The sequence below is a fragment of the Neopelma chrysocephalum genome, unplaced genomic scaffold (genome assembly GCF_003984885.1).
Source record: "Neopelma chrysocephalum unplaced genomic scaffold, ASM398488v2 Primary Assembly neopelma1_131, whole genome shotgun sequence".
Lineage (NCBI taxonomy): Eukaryota > Metazoa > Chordata > Aves > Passeriformes > Pipridae > Neopelma > Neopelma chrysocephalum.
In genome coordinates, this window is record NW_020897793.1 from 1,726,654 (window position 1) to 1,753,626 (window position 26,973).

At 37.3% G+C, this 26,973-nt stretch overlaps 1 protein-coding gene across 2 annotated transcripts in view; it reads left to right on the top strand.

Moving 5' to 3' along the window:
* Positions 1-26,973, top strand: part of PARG (poly(ADP-ribose) glycohydrolase) — a 64,422-nt gene that overhangs the window by 19,237 nt on the left and 18,212 nt on the right. For both annotated transcript variants that reach the window (XM_027698621.1, XM_027698620.1), the window contains exons 8-13: positions 9,065-9,157; positions 11,179-11,336; positions 20,111-20,190; positions 22,612-22,672; positions 23,312-23,387; positions 25,747-25,894. In XM_027698621.1, the coding sequence (XP_027554422.1) occupies positions 9,065-9,157; positions 11,179-11,336; positions 20,111-20,190; positions 22,612-22,672; positions 23,312-23,387; positions 25,747-25,894 (616 nt within the window). The remainder of the gene's footprint in view (positions 1-9,064; positions 9,158-11,178; positions 11,337-20,110; positions 20,191-22,611; positions 22,673-23,311; positions 23,388-25,746; positions 25,895-26,973) is intronic.

Below are 26,973 nucleotides of genomic sequence, written 5' to 3' on the forward strand. Positions count from 1 at the left end.
ATGCAAATGCATTATAATCTAGTTGGATTATGGTTGAGCTCTGGATTTTCATTCATTTGAAAAAAAACAAACCCCAAACACCTGCTACAGTTAAGTATGTGTGTATCTTGGTAAATTTTTATGTTCTAATAAGGCTTCACCTCGTTCCTGTCTCCTTGGTCCTAAGAACCATGTCCGTCTTTCTGGTATGTTTTGTTGTTTGAATGACCTGCTTGAAAAAAATGATTACTTTAATCAGTGATACTGGAATAGAAGGAATTTTGAAGTACCAAATTGTTCTGGTGACTGGGTTTTTGATAAGTCATTTTTATAATTGTCTGGACAGCACTAACAGAAGTGAGCATTGTATAGAGATGTCAGCACTACGAATGTAGGCTTTTAAGCAAGAAACAGAATGTCCCAAGGCTGAAAATAGCCTATCCATTGCTTCTTGCTGGATTTTATTTTACTCCAGATGTTTTCAAGCAATTTTCGTTACATCAGATTACCTTTGTAAAATCTAAACTGAAAAGGTCTTTTGAGTGTGCCATGAAGGGTTTTCTTTTCACAGTAACAGAAAGGAATTTATTCCTGTATTGAACAAAAGGTGAGCTTTTCTGGGGTGGGGGGAATATGCATTTTGTACACATTCAAAACAGAAGCTAAGCATTGCAGAGGAGATAGAACATTGAATTACAGGTTTATTCTTAGTTTTCTGCACTTTCTTAGCAGAACAGTTGAGTATTTTTTAAGTGGTGTTTTGTAAGCTCTGTCGCAGTGACTATTGAGTTGGAATTACCAGGGAAGGGATATCTGCACACACCAGTGTAGAGTTATATTTACACTGTGTCTTAAGTGTTTGTAGATACTTAATGCTTTAATAAAGATCTTTACAAAGACATTCTGAGGGTCTCTTTCATAGTTTTTCACTGTATTAAGAACATTCCTGTTTGAAAAAGAAAAGAAAAAAACCCATAGTAAATATAAATGTCCTGGTTTTAAAAGCTGTCTTCTGATATTTGCTTTGTTTTGTTTTGGCGTCAGAGAGCTGGTGAATAGATTGATTTCCTTCCATTAGATTATGTGTAAGTCATCCTTTATGTGTGCCCACCAGTCTACCAAATGACTGAGAGAAGCTCCTGTTGGTTGGGGGGGCTTTCCTTACCTGCTTTGTGCTTTTGGATTTTTGTTTTATTTTATGTTATTTTATTTATAGTGTATTGAACTGTTAGGGGGAAAAAAAAAACAAAGAAAAAACCAACCAACCAACAGAAAAACTCAACCCCTCCATCAAAACAACAAAACAAACCCTGATGGTCAAAGCTTTCAAAAGGAGTGCTCACAGAAAAGGTGTACATGGAAATAGGGAAGTAATAAAGAGGCATTGTCACTGTTAGGATGATTATGAAGGCATAAATGAAGTGTGTTTTAACTATACCCCCCTTTTTTTTAATTTGTGCCTTTTCATATGAAAAACTGAATTTCCTTATTTTGCTTCCTTGAGGAGTTTGTTACCAGCTGCCATGCACTCTTTAAAGAGCAGGTTTACAAAAAGGGCAAAGTGTGTACTCTGAATATGATCTGAGGGTCTTATTTGGCCAATATAATATTAATTACAGGATATTTTTCTCAAATTATTGGTTATTTTGAGTCTATGTAATACTGACAGTCAAGCAAAAGATAGTCTATAGATTTGATGAAATCTGCAATGCTATTGTGTTACCTTTACTGGATCCTTCTTTTTCCCCTTCTGTCTCTGCTTGACTTTTTTTTTGGGGGGGCATGTTAAAGAAAATACAGTTTTCATAAGAGTAATAGCTGTATTGTCTCATGAAGCTTTTACTGCCAAGGTTATCAGTTTCAAAAGTGGTTGAAAAAAGTTATATTTAGTATCCGATGGCTTTCAAATACTTCTACACTGTGGTTTTTAGCAGATGTTTTGATGTCATAGCAGTATTAAACGTTTTTCCCCAAGTACTGTATTTAGAGAGGTAACAGTTTTGAATAAACCTGGAAACATTGTTTTCACTCTTAACTTGTGTCAATCAGGTGAAAGGTACTTTTTTTTTTTCACCCTCATGTTACAGCCCTGCTGTAGAAACAAGGTCATTGTCCTCTCCACTCCTCTACTTCCCAAGAGTAACTTGAAAGTCCACAGAAAGTAGTATTTGACTTTTCATCCCAGGACTCTGCCACTGCTTTGGAAATGGTTGTGATGCCTCTGACAGTGATAGAATTCTTTGCAAGAGCACACAGGTAGAATCTCTTGGTGGCCTATAGAGAATCAGGACTGAAATTTCACTCATTGGTAATGAAAATGATTGAGGGTAGATTTCCAGTACCTTGGAAGTATAAACTGGGCTTCTAAGTCCATTAAGAGGTGATTGAAAAATTAATGCACATTTTTCTCTCAGATTTTATTTAGAATGTTTAAAAGCTTTGAAAACAAAGCAGCAATTGCCATGGATGATACACCTGAGAGATCATTCCAGGGTTGGATTGGCAGAAGACATGAATGAGCCTTGGGGGGTGGGGGAAAATTAAACAAAAATGAATTAACCTCTGCCTTGTAAGCTGTCTTCTTTTTTGCTTTTGAAGTGTCAGTTTGTGGGTTTGATAAATGTCAGAAGCATTCTTCCTCTCAAATAAGATTCTTCTCTGCATAATCCAGTGTTGCAGCTTTTTCCCTCTTTCTTCCAAAGATTACTTTGTCCTCCCTTTGGTTTCTAATCAGACAAGTGCTTAAGAAATGGGATGGATTTGACAGCTAAGTGTGTTTCCTACTGAATTAGTTTTGTAAGGGGACTAAAGGAGGCAGATGAGAGTATTCTTTCCTGCAGTTTTGGAAGTTAATGAACTTAATAAAGTGGGAACTAAAATGTTCACCCCCCCTCCTTATTTTCTTATAGGTTTCAATCTGTTTATATGTATAACATTTGACATTATGATAAACAGTCCTTTTTACATAAGCATACGAGTTAGTGGGCTGCAGCCTAGTGTCTCTGTTTAGGTATGAGGTACACTAATAGTTATGGCACAATGTGTTTAAGTAGAATTCATCTTGTATATGTATGGATGGCCAGTCTTCGTGAACGAAGATTTTTGGGAAAGGTCTTTTACCTTTCCAGCCTGCGCAATGGATTTTTTAGGTGAGACACAGCCTGCGCTGAACTGAGCCCACCCTTTAATCCTAAGGTTCATCTGCCGGGGCCAAGCACACTTGGACAATGGCAGTGAGGTCCTCAGGACGTAGGTTTTGTTTAGAGTGACCTTCTCATAGATGGATGGCCTCACAGGGCTAACGAGCTCCATCTGCCCGGGGGACCGGGAATCGAACCTGGGTCGCAGCGGTGAGAGTGCCGCATGCTAACCACTAGGCCACCAGGGGTCCCAGAATTCATCTTCCTTGTTCAGAAGAAAAGGCTTTGAGAGAGTACAACTTAGTGAAGCTTGTTTAGAGGTATATTAACTTAAATATATTAGTTTTTAAAGTCAACCAATAAATACTTGTTTTAGCTTTTTTGTTTGTTTTCTTCCCAGCTGTTCCAACTAACAAATTGAGAAAGCCTGCTTTAGGATTCTGTAATGTTTAAAAGCACTCATGACAAGGATTAGGGGAAGACAGGGAGTACAGGTTGCCAGTCTGAGGTTGGTTTACTTTCAGGTAAAACACTTCAATGTCATAGACAGTGGCTTGATTGTTTTATTGGCACTGGGATATTCTAGTCATGGATTTAAGTGTTTAAACTTAAACACCATGTTTAAGTGTTAAAGAGTATACTAAAAGCATGTGACTTCTGTATGAGACAGGAGAACAAGAAAGTAAGTACAGGCTGCTCTGGAAGGAAGAGAAAATGAAAACAACGTTGCTCAGTGCAATAAAGGTGCAGCCACATGTTGTGATTGCTTGAGCACACTCAGGTGTTTCAGTGTCTCAGAGTCATAGAATCATTTAGGTTGGAAAGGACCTTTCAGTTCATAGAATCAAAGCATTAACTCAGCACTGCCAAGGTCACCACTAAACCACGTCCCTAAGCGCACCCTAAGCGTTCTTTAAATACCTCCAAGGATGGTGTCTCATCGACTTCCCTGGTCAGCCTGTGCCAATGCTGTACAGCCCTTTATGCCCTTATTTGCTACACCTCTTTGAAATCGAGTTTTTCAGCTTGGAAGTATTTACCATGTGGCTCGAAATGTCCTGTAAAAATATACGGAAATATTTTCTTTGAGACAAGTTATTTGGTTTGTCTAGTTACTTAGTTCAGCATTACCACCTCTAACCATATGATATCTTACAATAAAATCATTAGGAAATTTGTTACTGGAAAGGCAGTTCAGTCTAGTTACTGATGGTACAGAGCACTTACAGCACGAGGCATTATGGCAGCTGGGAAGGAAAAAGTCAGAAGCACCAAATCCATTAGAATTAGGAAATAAGAGACACATAGTCTAAAGGAAGCGCTCTGGTTTCCCTCTTCATCCTTAAGAACATGATTCAATTGGTCCTTGTCCTGCCACAAAAGTTAGTGTGGGGATATAAAACCAAACAAATTGAAAGCATTAAGCTGTAGCTGTCTTAGCATGCTGGTTGTCTGTTAGCATGATGGCTCTGCCTTCCCATGTGATAGATGGAGCTGTCCAAATTTGTGTTCTCTATGTGCAGTTTGTTTGCTTTGATGAGCTGTCAGATTTAGATTTAAACTCTCTACCATCACTATCACCCCATACTACTGCAGATCCTTCTTATTAGGACTGTCAGGATCCTCGTCCGTTACGTTTTGGAGGACTGGTTTATAGTGACAAGAGGCCATTACTTATGGCTGCATTTAGTCAGGCCTCTTTGCTGCAGTATAAATGTTCCTTTTGCTAAAATGCAGTGCAGGTTTGGCAAAGAGCTTGTCCCTCTGCCACGGCTCACTGAGCCATTTGCATCTGAGGAATTGGAGCCCTAAGTCATGTTCATTTAATCAGTCACTCCAGAGCAAATTGCCAAGTGATTTCTTTGGCAAAAGACAAGTCATGCTTTGCAACTTTGATTCCATACACTTTTCCCTCAGGGTATAACCCCTGCTTTTATTCGATTCCTACATATTTTGCATGATTGGAGGGCTGAATAGAGTCAACAGTGTATATATGTTTTTATTTCAAATCCTGAAGGAAGCTGCAAGGGACATATATGGGTAATAAGGAAAGGAGAACCTGTTCGATTGTTCAAAACCAAAATTGGTGTGGTACTTCATGTATTTTCCTTTATGAAAAAATGTTGTCAACCATTTCATATTTTAGAATTCCTTAAGTTATAAAACAAATGTTTAGGTTTTTTTTAAAAAATGCAAACTCAGTTCTTTCTCTTCATGTTTGCAGAGTTGTAGCCTTGAAAAAGGTTGTACACAGGTAAAAGTATGTTACTGAATTGAAACAGACATTCCTGTACTAACAGATTTACTTCCAAGTAAAATGCTTGTTGTAACAGCTTTATTCTGAGTAGAATATTGCTGCTTTTTTCAGTGAGAAGAATTGCAACTGTTATCTGCCTTTGTAGCCCACTGACAAGGGGCAGGACTGGTTCTGTCTCACTACCACCCACACTGCACACATCTAATAATGCATGACTTTTTGGTAGGCTGCTTTGACTTACTAATGCAGAGGAAGGCTACCCCCCACCCCCAGGTTATTTTCCTGTAGAATTAGCAAGCTGAAGGATCTCAGGAAATTGTCAGGTGAACATGGGAACTGGCGAAATGTGCTGGTTGTGTGTGTGTTTGAGGGCGTGGAATGACACATCCCTCTTTCAGCAGCATCAAATAAGTAGAATAGCTAATGGCACCCTAAATATGCTGGATTTTACATCAGTACAAGTCACTGCTTCCTGAAGAGGGTTTCCTTCTAAATAAATCTTCTTTCAGTTCTGTGCCCAGGTGTTCTCTGTGCTGATGCTGGATTCTCCCAGGTTGGCATTTGCATCGTGGGATGTCTGCCAGGTGTAGCTGTGGTGTCAGCACTCCATGTCCTGGAATCCTTTTACTTTCCATGATTGAGTGTTCTTTTTTTGCTCCTTTCAAAGTCTGAAAAGACTGTCACAGATGACACCAGGCTCTGTGTTGCACTCAGCATAGCTGAGAATATGCAGTGACAGTGGTTGGTTTACAAAGCTGCACCTGTGATGGTGTGCTGGGTTAGTGGTCACAAGAGGCTGAGGGCTAAGCAGGCAGAGATTTGCAGGTGTTCTTTTCCATAGAAACCTCACAGGAATGTTACCTGTAGAGGAAGAGTGTGGGCAGAAAGGGTAAGCTGTAGTTACATGGATGGTGGCTATTGATGCTTGGTCATTTGATAGAGAACAGTGCTGAGTTAGGTGTTTCTTGGCCAGGTCTGTGAACTCCTAACAGTCATATTTTTGAAGTTGTGGGGTCCTCATGGCACCCAACGCTTTTAAAAAAAATTCACTTCATTTACATGTAAGAATAATGAGAAGTCAGTGAGAACTTGTGGGCATTAACAGCTCTAAATTTTGATGTTTTTCATTAGTGGAAGTCTAGTAAAAGTCATACATAGAAATAATGTCGAGAGGAGGGCATATTCTGTTACAACATCAGGAAGGTAAGAAAAAGGAAAAGTAGAATTTCAGAGTTGAAGAAGTGACCTTTGTAGTTAAGCATTCTGCATCAGAGCTGAGCTGTGCAATTGCTGGCCTGCTCTTGTTTTGGGAAGAAATTGTCTCATACTATTATTATGTTGTTTTCAAAAAAGCATAAAGAAAAGGTTGAAGTCTTGACAGCTGTGACAAAGTCTGGTGCCATAATGTGTCACCAGATAAGTGATACTGTACAGTCTGTGGCAGTCAGCAAAGCATGGCAGCCACTATTTATATGTCAAGTTTAAAAGAGAGGAAGTGTTACCCGAAGGGGAGAGAATATCAGAATTTGACAGCCTGGTAGACATCTAAGGTTAAATGTCATCTTTTGAATAGATATAACTTACATATTCATTCTGTGTATTGAGATCTGAAATTCCAGACTTTAAACGCTCATTTTGTTACTTTATGGCACTTAAAAACATTGTGCCTAAGAACAGAGCAGAGTTTCCTGCTAGAGCAGAGGATGTTAAAGGTTAGGTCATAGTTTTCAATATCTGACTTATACTGTATAAATATGTGGGTGCATGTGCAGCCAGCGACAGGAGAGAGAGATGTATCTTGCTTATTTCCTAATCTTAGAAATAAATTTACTTTCAGTAGTAATTTGTATATTACTTGGATTCCTCCTCTATTATATCAAATGATTTTCATGTTTCCTGGGCTTGCTGTTCTTTTTAAGTTCTTGTTTCATTCTAAAACTTTCAATTAAAATGTTGTTTGCATGTCTCCAGGAGCAACATACATAATACATAGAAAGTAACTGTGTAGGTCTGGGAATTTTCCTCTTCTCAAGAGATTTGCTAGGATCTTTTTTACACTCTGAAGGCTGTATGAGACTTTCCATTGAAATGTGAATTACAGTGCTCTGATCATATGGCTAAAAAGATCACTTTCTGTGATTTCACAATTAGTCTTAAGTGTTGCAGAGATCAAAGTTAATAATACCTTTGTGCTGTTTCATCCATTCTGTCTGCTTCTGGTTTTGTGTGAAATTGGTAGTAAATCAAATTATTTTCCAAGTGTTACTCAGAAAATAATGTTCTGTAGTTTTAAAGCCACTGCTTTAAAATTATTTTCATCTAGAAACTGGTAGAGAGTAGTGGTCTCAAATACACATTCCCTGGATGCAGGGGAAGGGAGGGAGGCAGGAGGCTGAACTGTGACCTTTGTATTCCGCTCTCCAGCTGCAGTGCAAGGTGTGTGTTCTATTCTCTCTGCTTTTTGCCTTAAATGCAGCATGCAAATCTAACAGCCAGTCACATCTGCTGCCTGCATCCCTAGGTCAGGGCAAAAATTTCTACTACAAGGAAGAACGTGCTTTTCTCTTCTTGATCTTCCTTCAGCCCATTCATACGGCAGAATGTGAGAGTTTTGAGGCTTTTGTGCTCCTTCAGGTATTGCAGCTGCACCACTTCATGTTGCTTTTCTTCTTACAACCTCCTGCCCTAGCTTTTCTTAGAAGAGCATTACCCACCATAAAGAACTTTTTGCACCTTTTAAAAACAGGTGTATGATACATGAATAGGGGTGTGAGTGGGTTCTTCTAAACCCTGGGGTTGTGATGTTGAGCTCAGAACTGGCTGCTGCAACTTAGAAGAGGAGCTCTGGACTTTCTCTGAATATTGGCTTGAGACACTTGGCTAAACATGTCAATGGTGGGCTAGACACTATCAGGGAGGGAACTGAGAAAAGGGCATGAAGGGTTTGGTGTGACTTGTCTTGAGTATAAAGGCTTTGAGAAGCCTTGTGAAACATTGGTGCGTCCATCTGTTTTCAGTGTTGTCAATTCTGATCTTCCCTTCTCAGGAAGAGTGTTAGAACAGGTAGAGAGAGGCAGCTTAAAACAGTCACAGTATCAGCTGTCTTACAGGAAGAGACGGAAAAGTTTGCAGCATGTGGGACCAGACATGCTGCACCCACTATGTAATCCAGTGGCTGTAGTTCTTGAGGGAACATGGTGGGGATGGACGGAAGAAAATGCCCAGGATTGCATCCTCTTGCATAGGATTTTCTGTTTCTGCTGCGGAGGCCCAATGGTCTGAGCCAGGAGTGCATTTCAGCTGCCCTTAACAGGGGAATGTCACAGGTACTCGTCTTGAACTATGACCTGAATATGAAATTCAGGTAAAGCGTTCCAGTACTTCTGTGGTTAGGTAGGGATTTTTCAGTTGAGAATTTGGTTCATTGCTTTGGAAAAAGTCAAGGTTTCTTTAAAAGGGCATTTGGTGACATGTTTTCTCAACTGCAGCTTTTGAGAGTTGTTTCTATATTTCCATCAGTGGATTACTGCAAGGTAAGTTCAGTGAGGTACCACCATGAAAATATTACTGATTTGCATAAAGACTTATTTTTTTTCTTGTTTCTTCTGGATGGGTCCTGTTTCCAGAAACTTTCTGTTCAGTCATTTCTGAGGTAAAATGCTTTTTTTTTCTTCTTTGTTTTTAACAGGTTCTTGAAGATGCAGAGGCTCAACATCTGTTCCAATCCATTCTTCCTGATATGGTCAAACTGGCACTCTGTCTCCCTACTATCTGCACCCAGGTAAGTAACAGAGCCAGCAGGTGTTCTGTGGCAGACCATTCTCTGCAAAGTGTAACTGATGGCTAAGGCCAGAATATCAGGACCATGTTATCTTCTTAATAAAAGCTATAATTTTTGTGTTGAATGCAGCTGAGGCCTCGGGAGCAGAACAGACAATACACATCTGAGATTATGTAATAGCATGTAAAAAAAAAAAAGTAAATCTTACTGTCATAGTTTTATCCTGGGCTTCAGTAATACTTTCCTTTGTGTATGCTGGAGTTGCTTCTTGCGTTTCTTAAATGAAATGACCATGCAACATTTCAGATTGTAAAATTACACTTAGAAACTGATTGAACAATTGAATAATCCTAAAACATCTAATTTTTTATTTTAGATTTTTTTTTATCCTAGAAGTGGTATTTTTATAAAGCCTTCATTTGCTTGGGAACACATTGTATTCTGCTTAGAGCATATAATACTTGCACACATACGTACCTTAAATAATTCTTTATGAATGCTGTGGGAATTAGTTCTGGAAGTAATAAAGCTAATAAAAGTGAATAGGACTGGTCAGGTGAGGATGTAGGTAACACATTAGCAGGGTAAACAACTCTAATTTGTAAACTTCTTTGTTTTCATTTTCTAAATTGATTCTGTTGGACAGGAAAGTCTCTCTTTGTTATGCTGTAAGAGTCCTAAAGCAGATGCATAATTTCAAACTATGAATATTTCTTAAGTTTTTTTACTAGTAACTTGATGAAGGAAGTTGTTTGAGAATGCTATGAAATTTCTGAACACAAAGTCAAGCACAAGACTTGCAAGTTCATGTAGTAATGCCTTTTATAAAGATCATGTACTGGTAGGCAATGTAGATTGTGAAGACCTTTGTCAGACTCATTTCTTTGGTTAGACTTAAAGCTAAAGTTGTTCCAGTGTAACACTATCTAAAATATTCTATTTTATAAGGTTTTAGAACTTATTAGAGTGAGCTACTCAGGCTTTTTTATCCTTTTAGCTGTATGACTTCAGACATCATAGTATTTTGTTAATTAAACAGCCAGAAGACAGAATGAGATTCAGTGAACATGAATGTAGTAGTTACAAGAATGAAGGAAAACTTGTTTGTTTTCTGGAGTAAACAGGGCTGTGTATTCAACAGTCTAAATTAGCAGCAGTTTCTGTATTCACAACTGAAAGGATGAAAACGTAGCTGCTCAGCTCTACTGGAGCCTGGCTAATGATGATGGCTGAGAATTTTGGAAGAAGAGGTGAAAACTATTCTCTTTCTCCTGTCAAGTGGGTTTACTGTAATTGTTACTCCTAAGCAGTCAGAATGATATATCCCCCCCACACCACATATTATCACATAATTAAAAAAACCACATAAAATGCCATGAATGCTGTGAGCCAAAATTCCAAATCAGGAGGCTAATGCCTGATAAAAAATATGTATAACAAAGTGAAGCTGAGCTTTTTGTTCATTCGGCTTATAAAAGAAATGGATAATTATGCACTTTCTGCAAATACTGTCAATGCTATTTCTTAAAGTAGGATGGAAAAAAAATTCAAAAAGAGTCACAGAGTTATGACTTCCTTGTTTCTTTGTAAAATTTAAAACAGGGTTATTGTAGCTGAAAGCATGCCTTAAGGGCTCTTAACCATACAGCTATTGAACGTGGATTTTTACTTCAGTTTTTAACATTGCCCATTTGCAACATCCTGTCTATTTTTCCCCCTCTCCATTCCCAATGGTTTTGTTTGATAACTTGTGTTTTCCTGATCTTTCTTTTTATATTGATTAGAAATCTGCAGTTTCTCAGGCGAGCCTTTTCTGAATTGTCTTGAATAAACTGTTCTTGACTTTAATGGTGCTGCTGATTAAAGGCTTTACCAATGGCCTAAATTACTCTTGCTCTAATATAACAAGTGTAATTTTGTGCTCCTGTTTTTTCTTTCAAAAAGGGTAAGCTAATTATTTTTCTCTCTCCTTCCCTCCCTGCCCCCTGCCCCTCCTTCCCCCTCACTTCTTTTGTTGGTAGCCAATACCTCTACTGAAACAGAAGATGAATCACTCCATCACCATGTCACAGGAACAGATCGCCAGCTTTCTGGCCAATGCTTTCTTCTGTACTTTTCCACGTCGCAATGCAAAGATGAAGTCTGAGTATTCTAGTTATCCAGACATTAACTTCAACAGGTATGGCACTCTGGAGTAAATGAAGCCAATAACCCTCCCAGGAAAATATTACTGGTGTCATTTAGGGGAGACACTGGTTTGTTTCATGTTTCTGTCACTAATTTCAGTAGTTTGCTGTATGGATTTTTTTCTGTCCTCTAAGGGACAAGAAAACTGTGCAACTCTGCAAGGAAGGATCCTGTGCACAGGAAGATACGATTAATATTCCCAATTTCCCCCCCCACCACATCAGTGTGCACAGACACACTTGTGCTCTTGCATTAATTAGATTGATAAAATTCCCTACCTCCTCGTAAGCCAATCATCTGCAAATGGTATATTTTAGTTGAGCTTGAAGTGTTCTATGTATTTGAATTAAACGTCAGTGTTTCCCCAGCCATGTTTCTGTTGTCTCTGTGTCATCATCAGGGGTGATCTGCACATTAAGTCAGATCAATAGGACTTTGTTCTTCAGCATCCATACGATCATTTTAAAGCAGTTGTAGAGCTGCATGTTAAAGTTAACCTGTCTTTTTTGCTGCAAGTTAGCATAGAGAGATTTTAAGACCACAACAAGAATTTACCTAAAGATACTCTGATTTCTAAGCAAAGCTTTATTCTTTTTTCCTCAGTGCTAGCTTGCGAACAGATTTGATTAGATATTTTTCTTCACATCTTTGTTATAATTTAAATATCCTTATACCACTTTTAAATGAGGGAAGAGGATGGAGACATTTTCTGCAGCAGAATATTATGGTTCACGTGGAATTGTAGATTAGAGATGAGGGTTTGTTTCTTGGCACTTCCATACAAGTCTGTGTAGATCCACGTTAAGGGTGGAGCTTGGATAGATAATTGATCTAGAGCTTTTCTTATTCCTTTCTGTTAACATATGTGGTGTATGTGCTCTGACAACTGAGATGAGGTACAAAAACAGTGTTCCCTGTGATCCAGAACACTTGGGTGCATGTATCATGAGAGCTGTATTACACTAGAACTTCCTGCAATAAATTGTCAGGCATGCTGATGAACTAATAATGGCTTTGGTGCTTGCTGCCTTCAAGGGCTTTCACAGGTTTATGTAAATTGTGTATTTCAGAAGAGAGACCAGGGGCACTGTCTTGGTGTTTATTCCTAGAGTGCAGTGGGTTATGGAAGAGAAGTGTGGGTAGGCATTAATATACCATTCAGTTCAGCGTGTTTTTCTACCAGTAGTTCACAAGAACAAGTAAATGAAAAATACCATTGATGCATTAAAAAATATTGATGTTCAGAGCAGTGAAAGAGGACAGAAAAGGTCTGGAAGGAGTTCTGTTTGACTGCACACTTCTAGCTGTATTTTATGGTATTTTTAAAGGACTTTAAGCTACCATTTTTTGTTGTAACTTAAACATTCTATAAACCAAGTGGTTAAATTTAAGTTGGATAATTTCTTACCAACTACGGAATAAAACACTGTTAAATAACTAGAGTAAATTCATATTCTCCTCTATGTACATTTTAGAGCAATGTAAAGTCACAGTAGTACAGTGAAATACCTGGGATGTAATGTCACAAACTACTTTTAAATAAAAAAACCTTGGCAAATTATTAGATAAATAGTTTCCTGCCACAGACTTAAAGAATGACCAGTATAAAGTATTAACCATTCAGAATTTTCTGCCCTATTCCAGTCAGTCCTCCATTGTTTTCTGACTCGGCTTCCTGGTGCTCTCACTCACAGTACGTTCCAACAATATTGTTTAGAAGGGGAATACAGCAGACAACCTTCAGGCTTTCCTCTTGCCTTATGGATGAAGTAATGCTCAGCTTCTAGTCACATGGGGTAGAAAGCCATTTTTATTTGTGCAAGAGCAAGAATATTGTTGCCAAACTGGAGAAAGGAAGGGAAGCTGATGTCCTCTGGTTCTTGAGGATTAAAAGTGGCTCTTCCTCAGTGTTTGCCAATTTATGCATTTATTATATAAGTACAGTTTCTTTTTCCAGTCCTTTACTTTACTTAACCATTTGTTGCAGCAAATGCACACCCCTATACCCTCTGTACATTGCATTTGATAATAAACAAATTAGTGAAGTAGAATAAAAGGTATGACAGGCAGTGGGTAAAATAAGAGGGAATGTGTTACTGAGAGGGGGACTGGCAGGATAAAAGCAAAAGGATACTGAAGGGTAGTGGAGAGAGTACTACAAGACTGTATAGTTTTCTGTTACTGTATATAACTTGACTTAGTTAAAATCTAAAATGAGGGGGGAGAAGTATCCAATTTCTTTTTTCCTCCTGCCAACCCTGTATTTTCTCACCCTTCAAAGTAAGTTCTTTAGTAGCAAGGACAGAGTAAAATATCATGTTTTCAACTGTTGTTTCAGGCTTGCAGGGATGACAAGGTTTGGTTCACTGCGTTGTGTATTTTCAGCTTTTAAAAAAAAGTCTTTTGTGAAGCTGGATATAGTCTAAAGGCAGTAGGCAGTGACTGAAATTAAAATGCTTGTGACTTCTTTTTTTCCTGTTTATAACAATGTTTTGATGTAAAGGCTTTGGAGGCTGCTGCTCTGCTCTCTTTGCTTAGCGATGGGCATAACAGATTGTTCACACAGCAACCTTTTGTCCCCATAGTATTATGGTCTGCAGCTTTTTCTAGACTTAGTTCTTTCCTCAGCATAATTCATCTGCTACATGACTGTGAATGAATGACTTTATTCTTTGGGTACCAGAAAATATTCTGCTGTGGTTCCCTAAAAAAGCAACATTACTGAGTGGATGCTAGCATTTGAGGGGTTTTTCTTTAGCAAAGGTGGTGTTCCTTGATTCCACTATCCATGTCCTGTCCACATTAATACAAAAGGCTTCTACCCCTCCCCTCTACTCCTTGAGACTGAAATACTGAAATTCTTGACTTTAAAGTTAGTAACACAACTGTGTAACTTTTCTTGTGTTTTTGGTTTTACCCAGCAGTCTTTTTGGAGACTTCAACATTAGTGCCTTTTTATAAACTATGAAACAGTTATGGTTTTTACATTTAAATGCAGTTATGTTCCCTCTTTCCTCCTAGTCTTCTCCCTGCTCTAGGTTTTTATGTGGTATTAACTACCATATTGTAAGTTCCACCCCTACTCCCCCCAAGGTACGAATCTCTTTGACAAAACAGCAGACACTCAGTGCAAGATATTGAAAATTTACTCACAGAGACATAACTGCAGCTGTTTGGAAGGAGGGCTGTTCTGTGTGTTGGTATTAACATACATCATCTGTGCTTTGCCTCTCCTCTCCTGCCTGTTAGCCTTGCCAAATGAGAGGAGGAAAAAAAGGTGGCCATTCCTCTTTTGCCAATGAAGCACTCAGTTTAATAGTATGTTGTGACACTGACTGTCTATTTTGATTATTCATCTTGCTACAGACTGAAAGTCACCTGTGTATAATTAAATACTCAGTAATTTAATTGAATTCTTCCCTTTTGTACTTGGCAAGGTTGGGCCTATTATGATTCTTAAGTCATTAATAACATAATTCATTTCAAATATAGTTGATTCAAATGGAATTGGTAGTTTAAGAGCTTTAATATTTATGAATTCTCGTAGATAGAATGGCATCCATTCAGTGGCCAAACATTGGATCATACTAAGTAGCATAATATACTGCTTCAAAATATCAAGCTAAATTTAGAGCGTTCAATTTTTCTTTTTAAAAACACTACTTAATGTATTTGATGGCAAGAGATTGGGCAGCTTTATGTAAAAATAACCCATCACAAAAGAAAGAAATAATTGAATTTACAATTTTATATATCTTATTAATGGATTTTTCATGGAAGTTGCATCCTAGTTGAATGTAGAGCCTGAATTGCATTGACTCTCTACATTTATGATGTTAGTTGCAGAGTTTAAAGTAGTTTCTTGTGGTGATAGTTATAATTAACCTTCTTTGGTGAATAGTTTGTGGTTTAATTAGGATTTTCATGAAAAATATATTCTTCTTGAAATATACTAAGGTCAAACCATACTTTCTTGCATTTGTTTTTTATAAGATGCTGAAATGGATACCATCCACTGTTAGACAAGACTGCTCTTGGACATTTTTCTTTCCCACTCTTGACCAAGTTATTAGACCTGTGTTAAGACACTATAGAATTTGGTAATGTAGGAAACTATCTGGTTTGGTTATACGTGAAAGCAAAATACAAGGAAAAATGTCTGCAATCTTGAGTCAGTGTTCTGGAAAGGACATAGGTTTGTCAAGGACCTGCTTTGCTTCTGCTGGGTCTTTGACCTGCTACAGATCTGTTCTTAGCTGTTGTGTCAAGTTAGAATAACTTGTCAATTTTCCTTGTTCAAAAAACTCCTATAGTTAAAGTGGAGATGTTATGTATCTGTAGTAACTCCCATTATAACTGAATGTAGTATGTCTGATGACATAAGCCTAGTGGGTCTTTTGGCACATATATTAGTGGATGACCTGGCCTGAAACCACCAGTATTCCACTAGGACTGAATTTCTCCACGTTTATCAAACAAACCTTTAAAGTAACTTCAAGTGGTTGGAAATTACGGGAAAAACACACTAGTTAAGATATATATCTTTTATGGAATATATAATATATGAAAGGAAATGGGAAACTGTATAGTACATTTATGCAGGAGAATTGAAATCTAATTTACCAGTAATGCAATTGTCTCTCCATAAACAACATCAATTTCACGACACTAATGAATATTCTCTGGGGAATAAATTATTTAGTGACTCTCAGAAATGACTGAGATGCATTGCTCCTCTGAAAGGTGGTTCTAGATTTTCTGAGTTTACAGACACTGATCCTGCAAAACTCATTCTGTTACGCCTGCCTTGGGTATATGTTCTCATTAGCCATGGATGGAATATTTAGAGTATAATTTTATGAAAAAAAATTTAAATCAACATTTATGTTTGGTAAATGTGGAAATCCTCTTTAAATTGACAAATTCAAAAGGACACTGTTTATAACAAGTCTGGCATAATTACTTTGCTGTAGTGATTAAAACAGTACTCAATCTGAAAAGTTTTGTTAGCTTAGTAAATATAACAATTTAGTCCAGAACTTAGTCGTACCACGCTGTTGGACATCTTTGGTTTTAGATCCCCAGGGTAAAACAGAGTGAAACAAAGTGCTTTGATAAACTGTGCTTAGCATTGGAAATCAAAGCTTATAAAGTATTTCATGACAAGTATGATACTGGTTTTGAAAAAGAGGGAGTTTTATGTTTCTCTTCTATTCCTGGAACTCCACTTTTTTTTAATTGTGGCAAGGGGTTGGGAATTGCAGGAGAAAGACGGAAGAGATGTGGTCCCTGGTGCAACTGATGCAATCCTAAATTATGTGGTTATTGGGCCATTCAGAAGTATATTGGTTTTTCCTTCAGGGTGCTGTGTATGAGTATGAAATTTCAGTGGTTCCCATTAAGGTTGCTGACAATTGAGGATGCTCAGCCATTTAATCAAAATAGCCCTCAATCATATGGAGAGCAATACAAGGTGACAGTAACATACATACACATACTATTTCCACTCCTACATGTATCCTATATGTCAGATAACCATAGGCTTGAAATGCAAGGTAGAAAAAGCAAGATACTTAGTTTATTCTCTTTTCCAAGTGTTTTATCATTCTATACCTTAGGCTAAAGCTCTGTTTAGTGATTAGCACGAAGGAAATTGTTCAGTATTTTTGTTTCTGCCTCAACTTTCCATCCTTCCAACTGCTTGATCCCTTTACTGGGTGAAATTTGGCTATCCATAGTACTTCTTTTTAAGTCCTTCTTTCACTTTTATTTGTAGGAGAAAAATGATGTTTTAGTAAAATGTTTTATACTTGCTGGGATGTTATCTTTAGTGAGATCACATTAAAATATAAGAAACAACACAAGTGTATCTTCAACTATGGTAATAAAGAAAAAGGCACTTTTTAGTGCCTGTGGGGGAGTTAAGGAAAAAGCACATAGTTAATTGTAGGGATCACAACACAAAATTGTGTATCCACACTTCTGCAAACAGCTCCTATGAAATGCCATGGATTTATGAATGGGAAGTATTCTTTAGATTATGATCCATACTGCTCTTAATGTTCTTAAATCACGTTCCTGTTGCATCATTGGCAGTACAGCCTTTGAAGTTCCTGCAGATTTTCCACTTGCCTCATCATTGGAAGGAGTTAAGAGCAGGTTCTTTAGAGGTTTTGGCTCCAGCTTTAGAAGGTGGAAATGCTGGTTGAAAATAGAATTGTGAGTTTGCAGTTTAGACTGCAAAAACCAAAATTATTGATTACAATTTTCGAATGCTTTTTTTTCCACTCTTTTTTTTTTAGGAAAACACTAATGCAAAACAAATGCACGTTTTTTGTAATAATTATTGAAATTATATGAACTATTGCCTTGTAACTTTACTATAGGTTTGCTGACGTTGTTTTAAATTTTCCCGATATCAATTCTTATTATTTTTAATATTTTATTTCTCATATATAGGATTTCTCTTCAGAACAATTAAGTCAATTAAGTGTCTGAATATTTGCTAGGAAAGAGTTTTCATTTTGCCACAATGATTTTAACAGTCTACTTTGTGTTTATGACATTGTTCACACATCTACTTATGTTTTAAAATATCTGACTTGATTGCTTGAATACTTAAGTGTATCTCTGTGGAGGTCTTCTGTGTGATTAACATTCCCACCACTGTGGCCTGGAAGCTGGAGAGCCAGAGATGAATTTACAGCTATGTTTGGTGGGCAGCCCTGGAAGCTTTCTTAGCTCCTGTACCTGCTAAATTTAAGTTTGCTGCATGGCAGTGGGAACATCCTGTACAAAGCAAAACAGCTTACACATGCAATTACCAGTAATATTTCAATTACTTCACCTGAAAGTGAGCTTGAAGGGCTTTGCATTTGATTTACAGTGCACTTCATTTGGATGAGTTCTTTAATTGGAATTAATGGGTTTTGGCCCTGGGTGGTTCTGTCAGGAAATTATGTGGTTTGCACTTAGATTTTTGGGTGTTTTTTTTAGTAGGATCTGTGCTGGAGGAAGAATTTTATTTAATATCTACTGATGCCTTGATGTAGCTTTAGTCTTTAAAATATTTGCTTCAAAAATAAAATTTCCCGTAATGTTGCCTAATGGATCATTTCAGAAATAAGGTTCAAGGTTAAAATATCCATAACTTTGTCATGTTATGTCCTGAGTTAAATTAATGGGGTAGGACTGGGCCATTTTCAAATCATATAAAAATCACTTGCATTTGCTGTTGCATTCACAAATATGACTGGTTTTGGCTTGATCTGACTTATTTCAGGCATAGTTTTTCAAGTTCTGCACCACTTCTGCCCAATTTGCTTGTTATACAGAATCATCAATCACCTTTGTGACATGAAGAACTGTCTCCTGAGAGCTTACAACTTAAGCAAGATGTCGATTTGCTGTAAAGAGGCAAAAAAAAAACCTAGTAAAGGCATGATCAGGCAAATAAATAAATTAACCAGTTTAAAGGCTTCATAACAAATAAGACTTCAAGATAAAAGGTCAGAGTTAATTTAGGCATTTAGGTAAGACCTGCAGACACACACATATTAGCTCCTTTTATGAACCCCTATTAGCTGTGCAGGCACAAATTTACATATAGATAGAACTTACATATTGGCCCATTTTGGAATAGACTGTATAAGTCTGGAGTTTGCCTTCTTAAAGTCCTGATTCACTATTCAAAAAATAACAAGTTAATAAAATTAGCTTCTGTGACTTAATATAGATTTGGGATTAAATTGATCTGTTCAGCCTGTATACCTCATAAGAATTTTCAAATACTGAAAAAATCTAGTTCACTTCACTGCTGAAAGCTGAATTCATCTGACAGAATTCTGGTTTTAAAGGCAGGCTGCCATTCCAGTACATGGAAACAAATGAATAATGTTGTGTCATTACTTTACTTAGGCTGTTTATTGAGGGGGGAATCTTACATCCTCAGGGCTTTCAGTGGATCAGACATCTTTTAGTGAACTTCCTATTCAAAGGGTATTATTTCTGAAGTCACTGCTCTTCTCCCTTCCAGGTAAATTCCATTATGTGTTGCCAATCACAATGCCTTGTCACTCTGTTGGAAATGAAATTAAGTAATGCATTTTCAAGTTGCTGGAAGACAGATGATGCAGTAAAAGTATTTCAGCTAACCTTAAAAGAATACATTCACTTAGGGGCTAAAAATAGGATCCTTCTTTTTAATGCTTGGGTTTTTTACAAATGAATGTTATAATGCCATGAAAGCCCAGTTGGAGCCATTTCTTTTGGGGGACGGTTCTTTCCTTTAGAAACGCTGCTGGTGCAGTGCAGCTCTTGAAAGCCACACAGTTGCATTAATTGTTCTGTATAACTCACTGAGCTGAAAGATGGGTGAAGGTATTTGGTTCTTGGAGTACCCAACATACATGTTTTCACCCCTTGGTCACTTAATCCAAGCCTGTTAACCTTTGGATCTGTTGCAAATAAAACTGGTAGCTTTCCTGAATGTTGATATTGAAATGACATTTGTTATATTAGAAGATTGGTACAGGTGAGATAGGCATTCACTTGGCATCTTCATCAGAAACGTAGCAAGTCAACAAACTTGTTACTCCTAAAGGGCTGTCTAGAGAGTTCTTTCTACAGTACAGTACTTAAATGCAAGGCTAATGTAATATGTGCGTAATAATTATAAAAAATCAAATTGCAGTGAGTAAGTAGCATTAATTACTGTGCACTATATCCCTGAAATCTAGTTGATCGCTTTTATTTCTTGTTTTTCAGATTGTTTGAAGGAAGGTCACCAAGAAAGCCTGAGAAGCTTAAGACCCTTTTCTGCTATTTTAGAAGAGTCACAGAAAAAAGTATATCCTTTATTCTTTTTTTGAACTACGAAGCAGATGCATGTCAAATTTAATCCCATTAAATTTAGACATGGCTATGCAGCATTATGATGGAAGTCTCTAACAAAAGCCAGCTTGCAAAGTACACTGATATTCATATGCATATGATTACCATGTACATGATGCATGCAAGCAAATTCTTGCACAGGGCTTGTTCTGTTTTCTTTTTTCTGATAAATATATATACATATATATATATGTGTGTGTGTGTATGTGGAATGTGTAACCAGAGATATATTTTCACCCCCTTGTGGATATATATATATATATAAAAGTGTGTGTATATCATTGTATGTATGTGTAGATATAAATGTATGTATAATGTTTGGAATATATGCAACTACTTGCCTCACAGCATCACAGTGAGAATGTAGGGGGAACTTGGCACCATATACAGTCTTTAAAATCACAGACTTAAAGATTTGGAGTCAGGCTTCCTGTTTCCTGCAGTATGCAATTCTTTGACTAGAATGTTTGTAGTTTGAGGGATTTTCCCCTACTTATGTCGATATTTCAGGTATTTCCCTTCTATCGTCGCAAAGCAAAGCTGTTGTGAAGTTTGCCCAGGTCAAATAAAAAAGTGATAGCAAGACATGAGATCTCCAACTCTGCGAAATTAGTGCATAGTCAGATCTTCTGTTATTACCATGAATTTGAGCATCTGCACACGCTTTCAAAAATAGATTTATTTTTGTGATAACTGTATCATACCTTATATATTGCATTTTTGGGGAGAAAGAGATTTTACTGCAGTAGCATACATCACATCTGCAGCAATATCCTTACTATAGAGTTTTTTAAAGAACCATTTTTTTACATTTTTTTACATGTCAGCATTTCCCTGTTAGGTTCATATTTTCTCAGAATGTTTTCAAAGAAAGACAACTTTAAACTATTAAATATAAGAAGCCCTTGCTTCAGTCCATCTTCAGTTCATCATTTTAATTCACCACAAACTAAATGCAGCTATATCCTGTTTCAGCTGTCAGACTTTCAGCACTGTCAAGAGAACTAAATTTCTGAGGTAAAAAGTAAATTATGATTTATGTGTGGGACTGAGAAGAGATACAGTGTACTAGCTTTTTTTAATACTTGAGTTATAAAGTTTTCATGCAAACCAAATCCTAAATTTAGGCAGCTGTCCCTGACCCACTATGCACATGAAATTTGTTGGGAACATGCTTTATGAACCTACCATATTAGATTCCCTAAGATTATAACTTTAAATAATATTTAATGAGATTCTTGAATGCTCTTTTCTTGAATTAAAAATTTTTTATTTTTTTTGTCTCAGGAATTACTAAGACTGAATAACTTAGCTCTGTAAATTACTGTAATAATTTTGCAATTCTTTTTATTGTAAATAGTAATTGAATTCTGTGTAAAAGAACACAGTGGAGACTGAAGACTTTGCACTCAAAAGTTGAATGCTTAGTTTGTAAAATACTGCAACTGTTACCAAGGGTTCCCTTCTGGAAAAGCACTTGATTACTGAATGCTGTGCACTTTTTTTAAGAGCAAGTAACTCTTTTTTTCCCCTAAACCCCTATAAATTGCAAAGAAAAGCATAGGACAGTTTAAGGCTTTTAGAAGGATGTTAGTTTGTGCTTTACATACTGTTTTGAATGTTTTCTCAAGCCAGTGCAGTAGACTTACTACAGCAAAGAAATGACTCTCAAATGAAGTTTTTTTTAGGATGGCATCACCTAATAAAAGGCTGATATTTCCTTTCTGTTGCAAAACTGAACTTTTTTGAGTAAAATAAGGAAAAAAGATGATACTGCATCCTTCCTGTAAAGAGCAACACCTCCTCTTTTTCTCTTGAGGGCAGGAGTCTTTTCTCAGTTGGAATACAGTAAATTTCACTTGCATCTTGGCAGAGCTGAAAGCTGCTTGGTTTGGAATCCACTAACACTGCATCTTTATTGATATAGTAGGACTTTCTTGGAAATATGAGCTGCTACTTCAGCCATCCATAGTACTCACTCTGTGATTTGCCTGAACAGCAGCTGATTTGGTACTGAACAGCAGCTGCTTTCAAATGTGTACAGTTTCCTTTTTTCTAAGTGGCAGCACATTTTACCTCAACTACTGAGTCTTGATAGTAGTGTTTACTGTTAAAGGGAAAATCACTTAAGAAAAAGAAAAATACTCAAACTACAAAGCTGTAAGAGAAGTAAATACTTTGATCTTCATGTTATTTGTCTATAATTTGAGCATAGGCTGTCAGGGAGAGATTCAAAGCAGCTCTTGAGGAAAGTTAAGCTCTTGGTTTCTGCTAAGAATGACAATTGTAATTTTACAAGCTTACCAGTTAAAATAATCTAAGGACTAAAGCTCCCCTACTTAATACATTTTCCTTTGGGGTTGGTTTGCCTGTAGAACCTACGGGATTGGTGACGTTTACAAGGCAGTGTCTCCAGGAGTTTCCAGACTGGGAGAGGTAAGTCAAACATCCTGTTAATGCAAGAAATGTCTTAAATCCATGATAACTGAATCTCATTCATTTGCAATTGATTCAGGCCTGGAAGAACTACAGAAAATAATATTTGCTGTGGATTGTTGCAGAAAGGAGTACAGAGGGAAGTGGGTGAACTGCCACAAGTAGTTTGTGTCCTGATTTGTCCATAAAGCCAACAAGTCTTAAGTTTTAAAACATAACATGTCTTTGGTGCTGTTGCTTGAGTGGGGAAAAAAGAGAGAGATGACTTGATTTTAGACATGACAGGAAATATAACAAAATGTGGGTGATAATCAGCATGAACACAAGTGTAGCAGTTTTCTTGCTGGTTAGCAAGTTAATGTGGGACAAGAAAAACACAGAACTCCAATTTCAAATTTGGGATTTTATGGTGAAAGAGGTGGAGAAACTGAAAAAATAACTATGTTAAACCTTTACAAATTGTTTCTGAATGGCAAACGTATTTTCTTTAATCCTTCAGGGTTTGTGTTTTTTTTAAACCACCTTATGTTTAAGGTGTGTAAGAAGTTTGGGGTTGACTGAGTTTTCTTTTAAAATGGATGCTTTTGTGTGGAGGTTCTGTAATTGCCTTTTCTGTACAATATTTTTCCTCAATGGTAGATCTCAGAAAAAACTATCTAGACTGCATGTCACCTATGAAGGCACCATCGAAAGCAATGGCCAAGGTATGCTACAGGTAAGTGCATGTAACAGTTAATGTGGCTTTATGTCATGTTTTTGTTGTACTTTTATGGTCTGCCAGCTTAACGAAGTTGTTTGTTTACCCTCAATTGACTTAAATGACAAGATGTTATGCAGTGTAAAAGAAACATCAAAATTAATTCCATGGGCAGTCTTACACTGTCAATGTTCCCCAGCTCTTGGTAGCACATGTACCTGATGCAGAAATGGCTGACAGAAAATCACAAGCCCTGGACAGCTTCAGGTCTTCTGGTTCAAGCCAGGATTGAAGATTGACAAGATAAAAGATTCAGGCTGTGATCTTGATGACTTGTCAAGGGTTTCAGTTTATTTTTAAAAAATTATTCTTGTGCCCCAGACAGTGACCAGGTCAGTGGTTCAGGAGACTTTCTTGCTGCTGCCAGCACCACTGTTTCAGTCTGGGAGGCAGTCAGCAAAAGAAATTCATAAGGAGGATGTCCTCTCCATATCTATAGGAAGGAACACATTTGAGTTTTCAATAGTTTTGTTTCCTTTCTGCTTTTCTTTTAAAAAAATAGACTACCTTCTAGAGTTCTTTTACCAAAAAAAAAACAAAGCAACAAAAAAGCCCAAACAAACAAAAAAACCCAGATGAAACAAAAAAAAACATGCAAAAAATCAAACTGCAAACAAAACCCCCAAACCAAACCAACAAACAAAAAAAATTGGAACTTTCTTAGCAGGAGCAAGTACTGCATAGGAAGAGGGGTAGGAAGAATAGGAGGACTTTTTTTTTTCTCCAATGCTTTTTGGTCAGACTTTAAAATGTCTCATGACTTTATGAAACATGAGCATTCAAATGTGTGTTGAAATTAAGAACTCAGCAACTGCTCAATAATAACCATTTTTATAGTGTTGCACTGTAGAAGTGAGTATTGCCTAGGATGTGATATTTTTCCTCCTGGCTATTTCAAGCCAAATATTTCAGCTCAGATGAAGAGCAGTCACTCCAGGAGGGAGCAGGATGACCCAGGCAGAACAATGCAGGAGTCCCCAGTGACCCCAGCCTCAGCTGGCTGGCACAGGCAGAGCAGGGATAGTGACAAGAACAGTTCCTGCTGACTTGCTGGTGGCCATCAGCCAAAGGTGATGAGTCAGGGCACCAAGGACAATCCGAGACATCCAAGCAGGGACATCCAAGCACCGGCAGGGACAGGGCTGGGCTGGGCCCACATGTGATGTGTCTCAGGGGAGCTCCAGGACAAGGGGGTGTGTTTGTAACACGAGCCCAAGGTGGAGTTACTCAGCACAGTTAAAGTGCCTTTGGGGCCCTGGCACACTGAACATTTGAGTAGCTTTCATGTAACTTTTTTTATCGTAGTCAAGTTCAGTAAATCTCAAACAACTGGAAATGTGTTGGTATTTCCAGGATAGACTAAAGGAGCACCTGCTGCTTTAGTGGCTGGCTCTTGGTGTGCTTTAGGCTTTCCTCTGACTCCTGATCAGTTTGTAATCTACATAGGTGTTCATGTCACTCCAGCAAGTTCTGTTCTCCTCCTGTATATGTGCTCTTATCAGCTATCTAAATAAAAACCAGTAAGAAGCTAATAGCGTTTGAAGGATGAAGTGACTTTTTAAAATAATAAATTTCTATGGACAGTTAATTTGCATAAATAGTAATTACTTTATTGAATAAACAAAATCCTTGTAAAACTGTTGTTTGTATGAAACTGTAATTTGTACTATTGCTATAGTGTACTATTACAAATAGTGCACATTACTATTTGTAATGTGTACTATTGCAGCAAAAAATAGGCCAGAGCTTCTCTGTTTCAAGCAGAAACCTTAACAGTCAAAATTACTTGCCTTGTTCAAGTGCATTTCAAGGAGAATTTGTAAGGGATTCTGTTAGTGCATTTCAAGGAGAATTCATAAGGGGTTTTAGGGTATAGAACTGTTATAGGGACAGTGCTAATCTAAAAATTCTTCAGTATGGACAGCTGGGGCAGAACTTAATGATTTTTCAATATCCCTTGAAAGCAAAAAGACTGCTGTAATTTGCTGTTTTCTTCTTTCACATTTACTGAAATGTGTTTTGTTCTTAAATATGTACTCTTCAAGGAAAACCCACAAAACCTGGTTTCAGAGTATTTGAGATGCAAAACTTGTTTTGCTGTGTAATCTCTCATTTGTCTTAAGTTTTCTGAGAAGTGGAATGGAAAAAAGAGAAAGGCATGATCATGTTAATCAGTCCCTCTGCTTGTATTTTTAAGTGATAGCAGCAGATTTCAACAGAATTATTGAATTTATACAGGACTTTATTTACCTTGGTAAATGAAAGGATTTTACGCTATTTGCTTATCTCATGATCCCCCTGACTGTATTTTTGTTAGGTTGATTTTGCAAACCGTTTTGTTGGAGGTGGTGTGACTGGGGCAGGACTAGTACAAGAAGAAATTCGGTTTTTAATCAATCCAGAACTGATTGTATCGAGGCTCATCACTGAAGTCTTGGATCACAATGAATGTCTTATCATCACAGGTCAGTCTTTGCAGAAAATGTTTCACATCTAATTCTGATTTTATATATAGAAAACATATTTCAGGTTGAAGTTTAGTGTGTTTAAATGCTTTAGGGATAAAAAAAGAGAAGGAAAAAAAAAGTCAATACTCATTTGACAAAGAGCTTCCTACTTTATCCCACCCCTTAAGACCATGTTCCAATAGATGCTTTGTGAAACAGGCAAAAAGAATAAAAAGTGAGAGCAAGCAGACAGAACTTTTTTGTCCTGAGTGTCTCTAGCTAAAGAATGCTGTTGGACAATATAGGAGACAGCCACAATTACCAGCTATTAGCTGGTCCCAACTATCAGTGGGTAGTGCTTCTGTTAAAGGATGGGCAATTTTTGTTCCTGTCTGGAATTTGTAACATTTGGTGTGATCGGTGGGATTGAAAACTCTGAGAAGAGGAACTACCTTCTGGTTACCTAAAAGGGGAGGAAGCAGAAGAGGAAAAAAAAGGGTAGAAAGTCAGGAACTGTCTCTTAAGGATTTTGATCCTGTAAGTTGCACACATGTATTTGTATTGCTTGTGAGTTTGCAATTACAACATCAAAAACGTAACTGCTTTTCCAGTATGTTGTCGAGGGGCTGTGCATGTCCAGTGCTTTGCTGAAAGGGATTTCCTTTTTCTGTCCACCTCTGTCATAGAACTTGGAATGTTTTATTATCCACTGGATCAAAATAGTTTGCATCAAAAGACCAAATGTCACTGTTAAAAACTGGAGCGGCCCAGGTCACGCCTTGTGTGTCTTGGTTCTATACACGAGAACAATGAGCATTTCTCATGACTGAAAAATAAAATGATGCTATAATACTTTATTTACTCTAAAGAATAGCTGTACAGAAAAAATATATGATCAGAGAGATCCTGTGGGTAAATATTGTAATAAATTATGTTTATATTTTTCAGTCTGCTAAAGTAAAAATATCATGTTTAGGTACCTGAACTGTCTCAAAAATCAAGAATTTGTATAGGTTTTAGAATACAGTTCTTGGAAAAGTCCATCTGTAGCACTTCTTTCTCTCACAGGCATACACAGTAGAAAATTAAACTTAAAT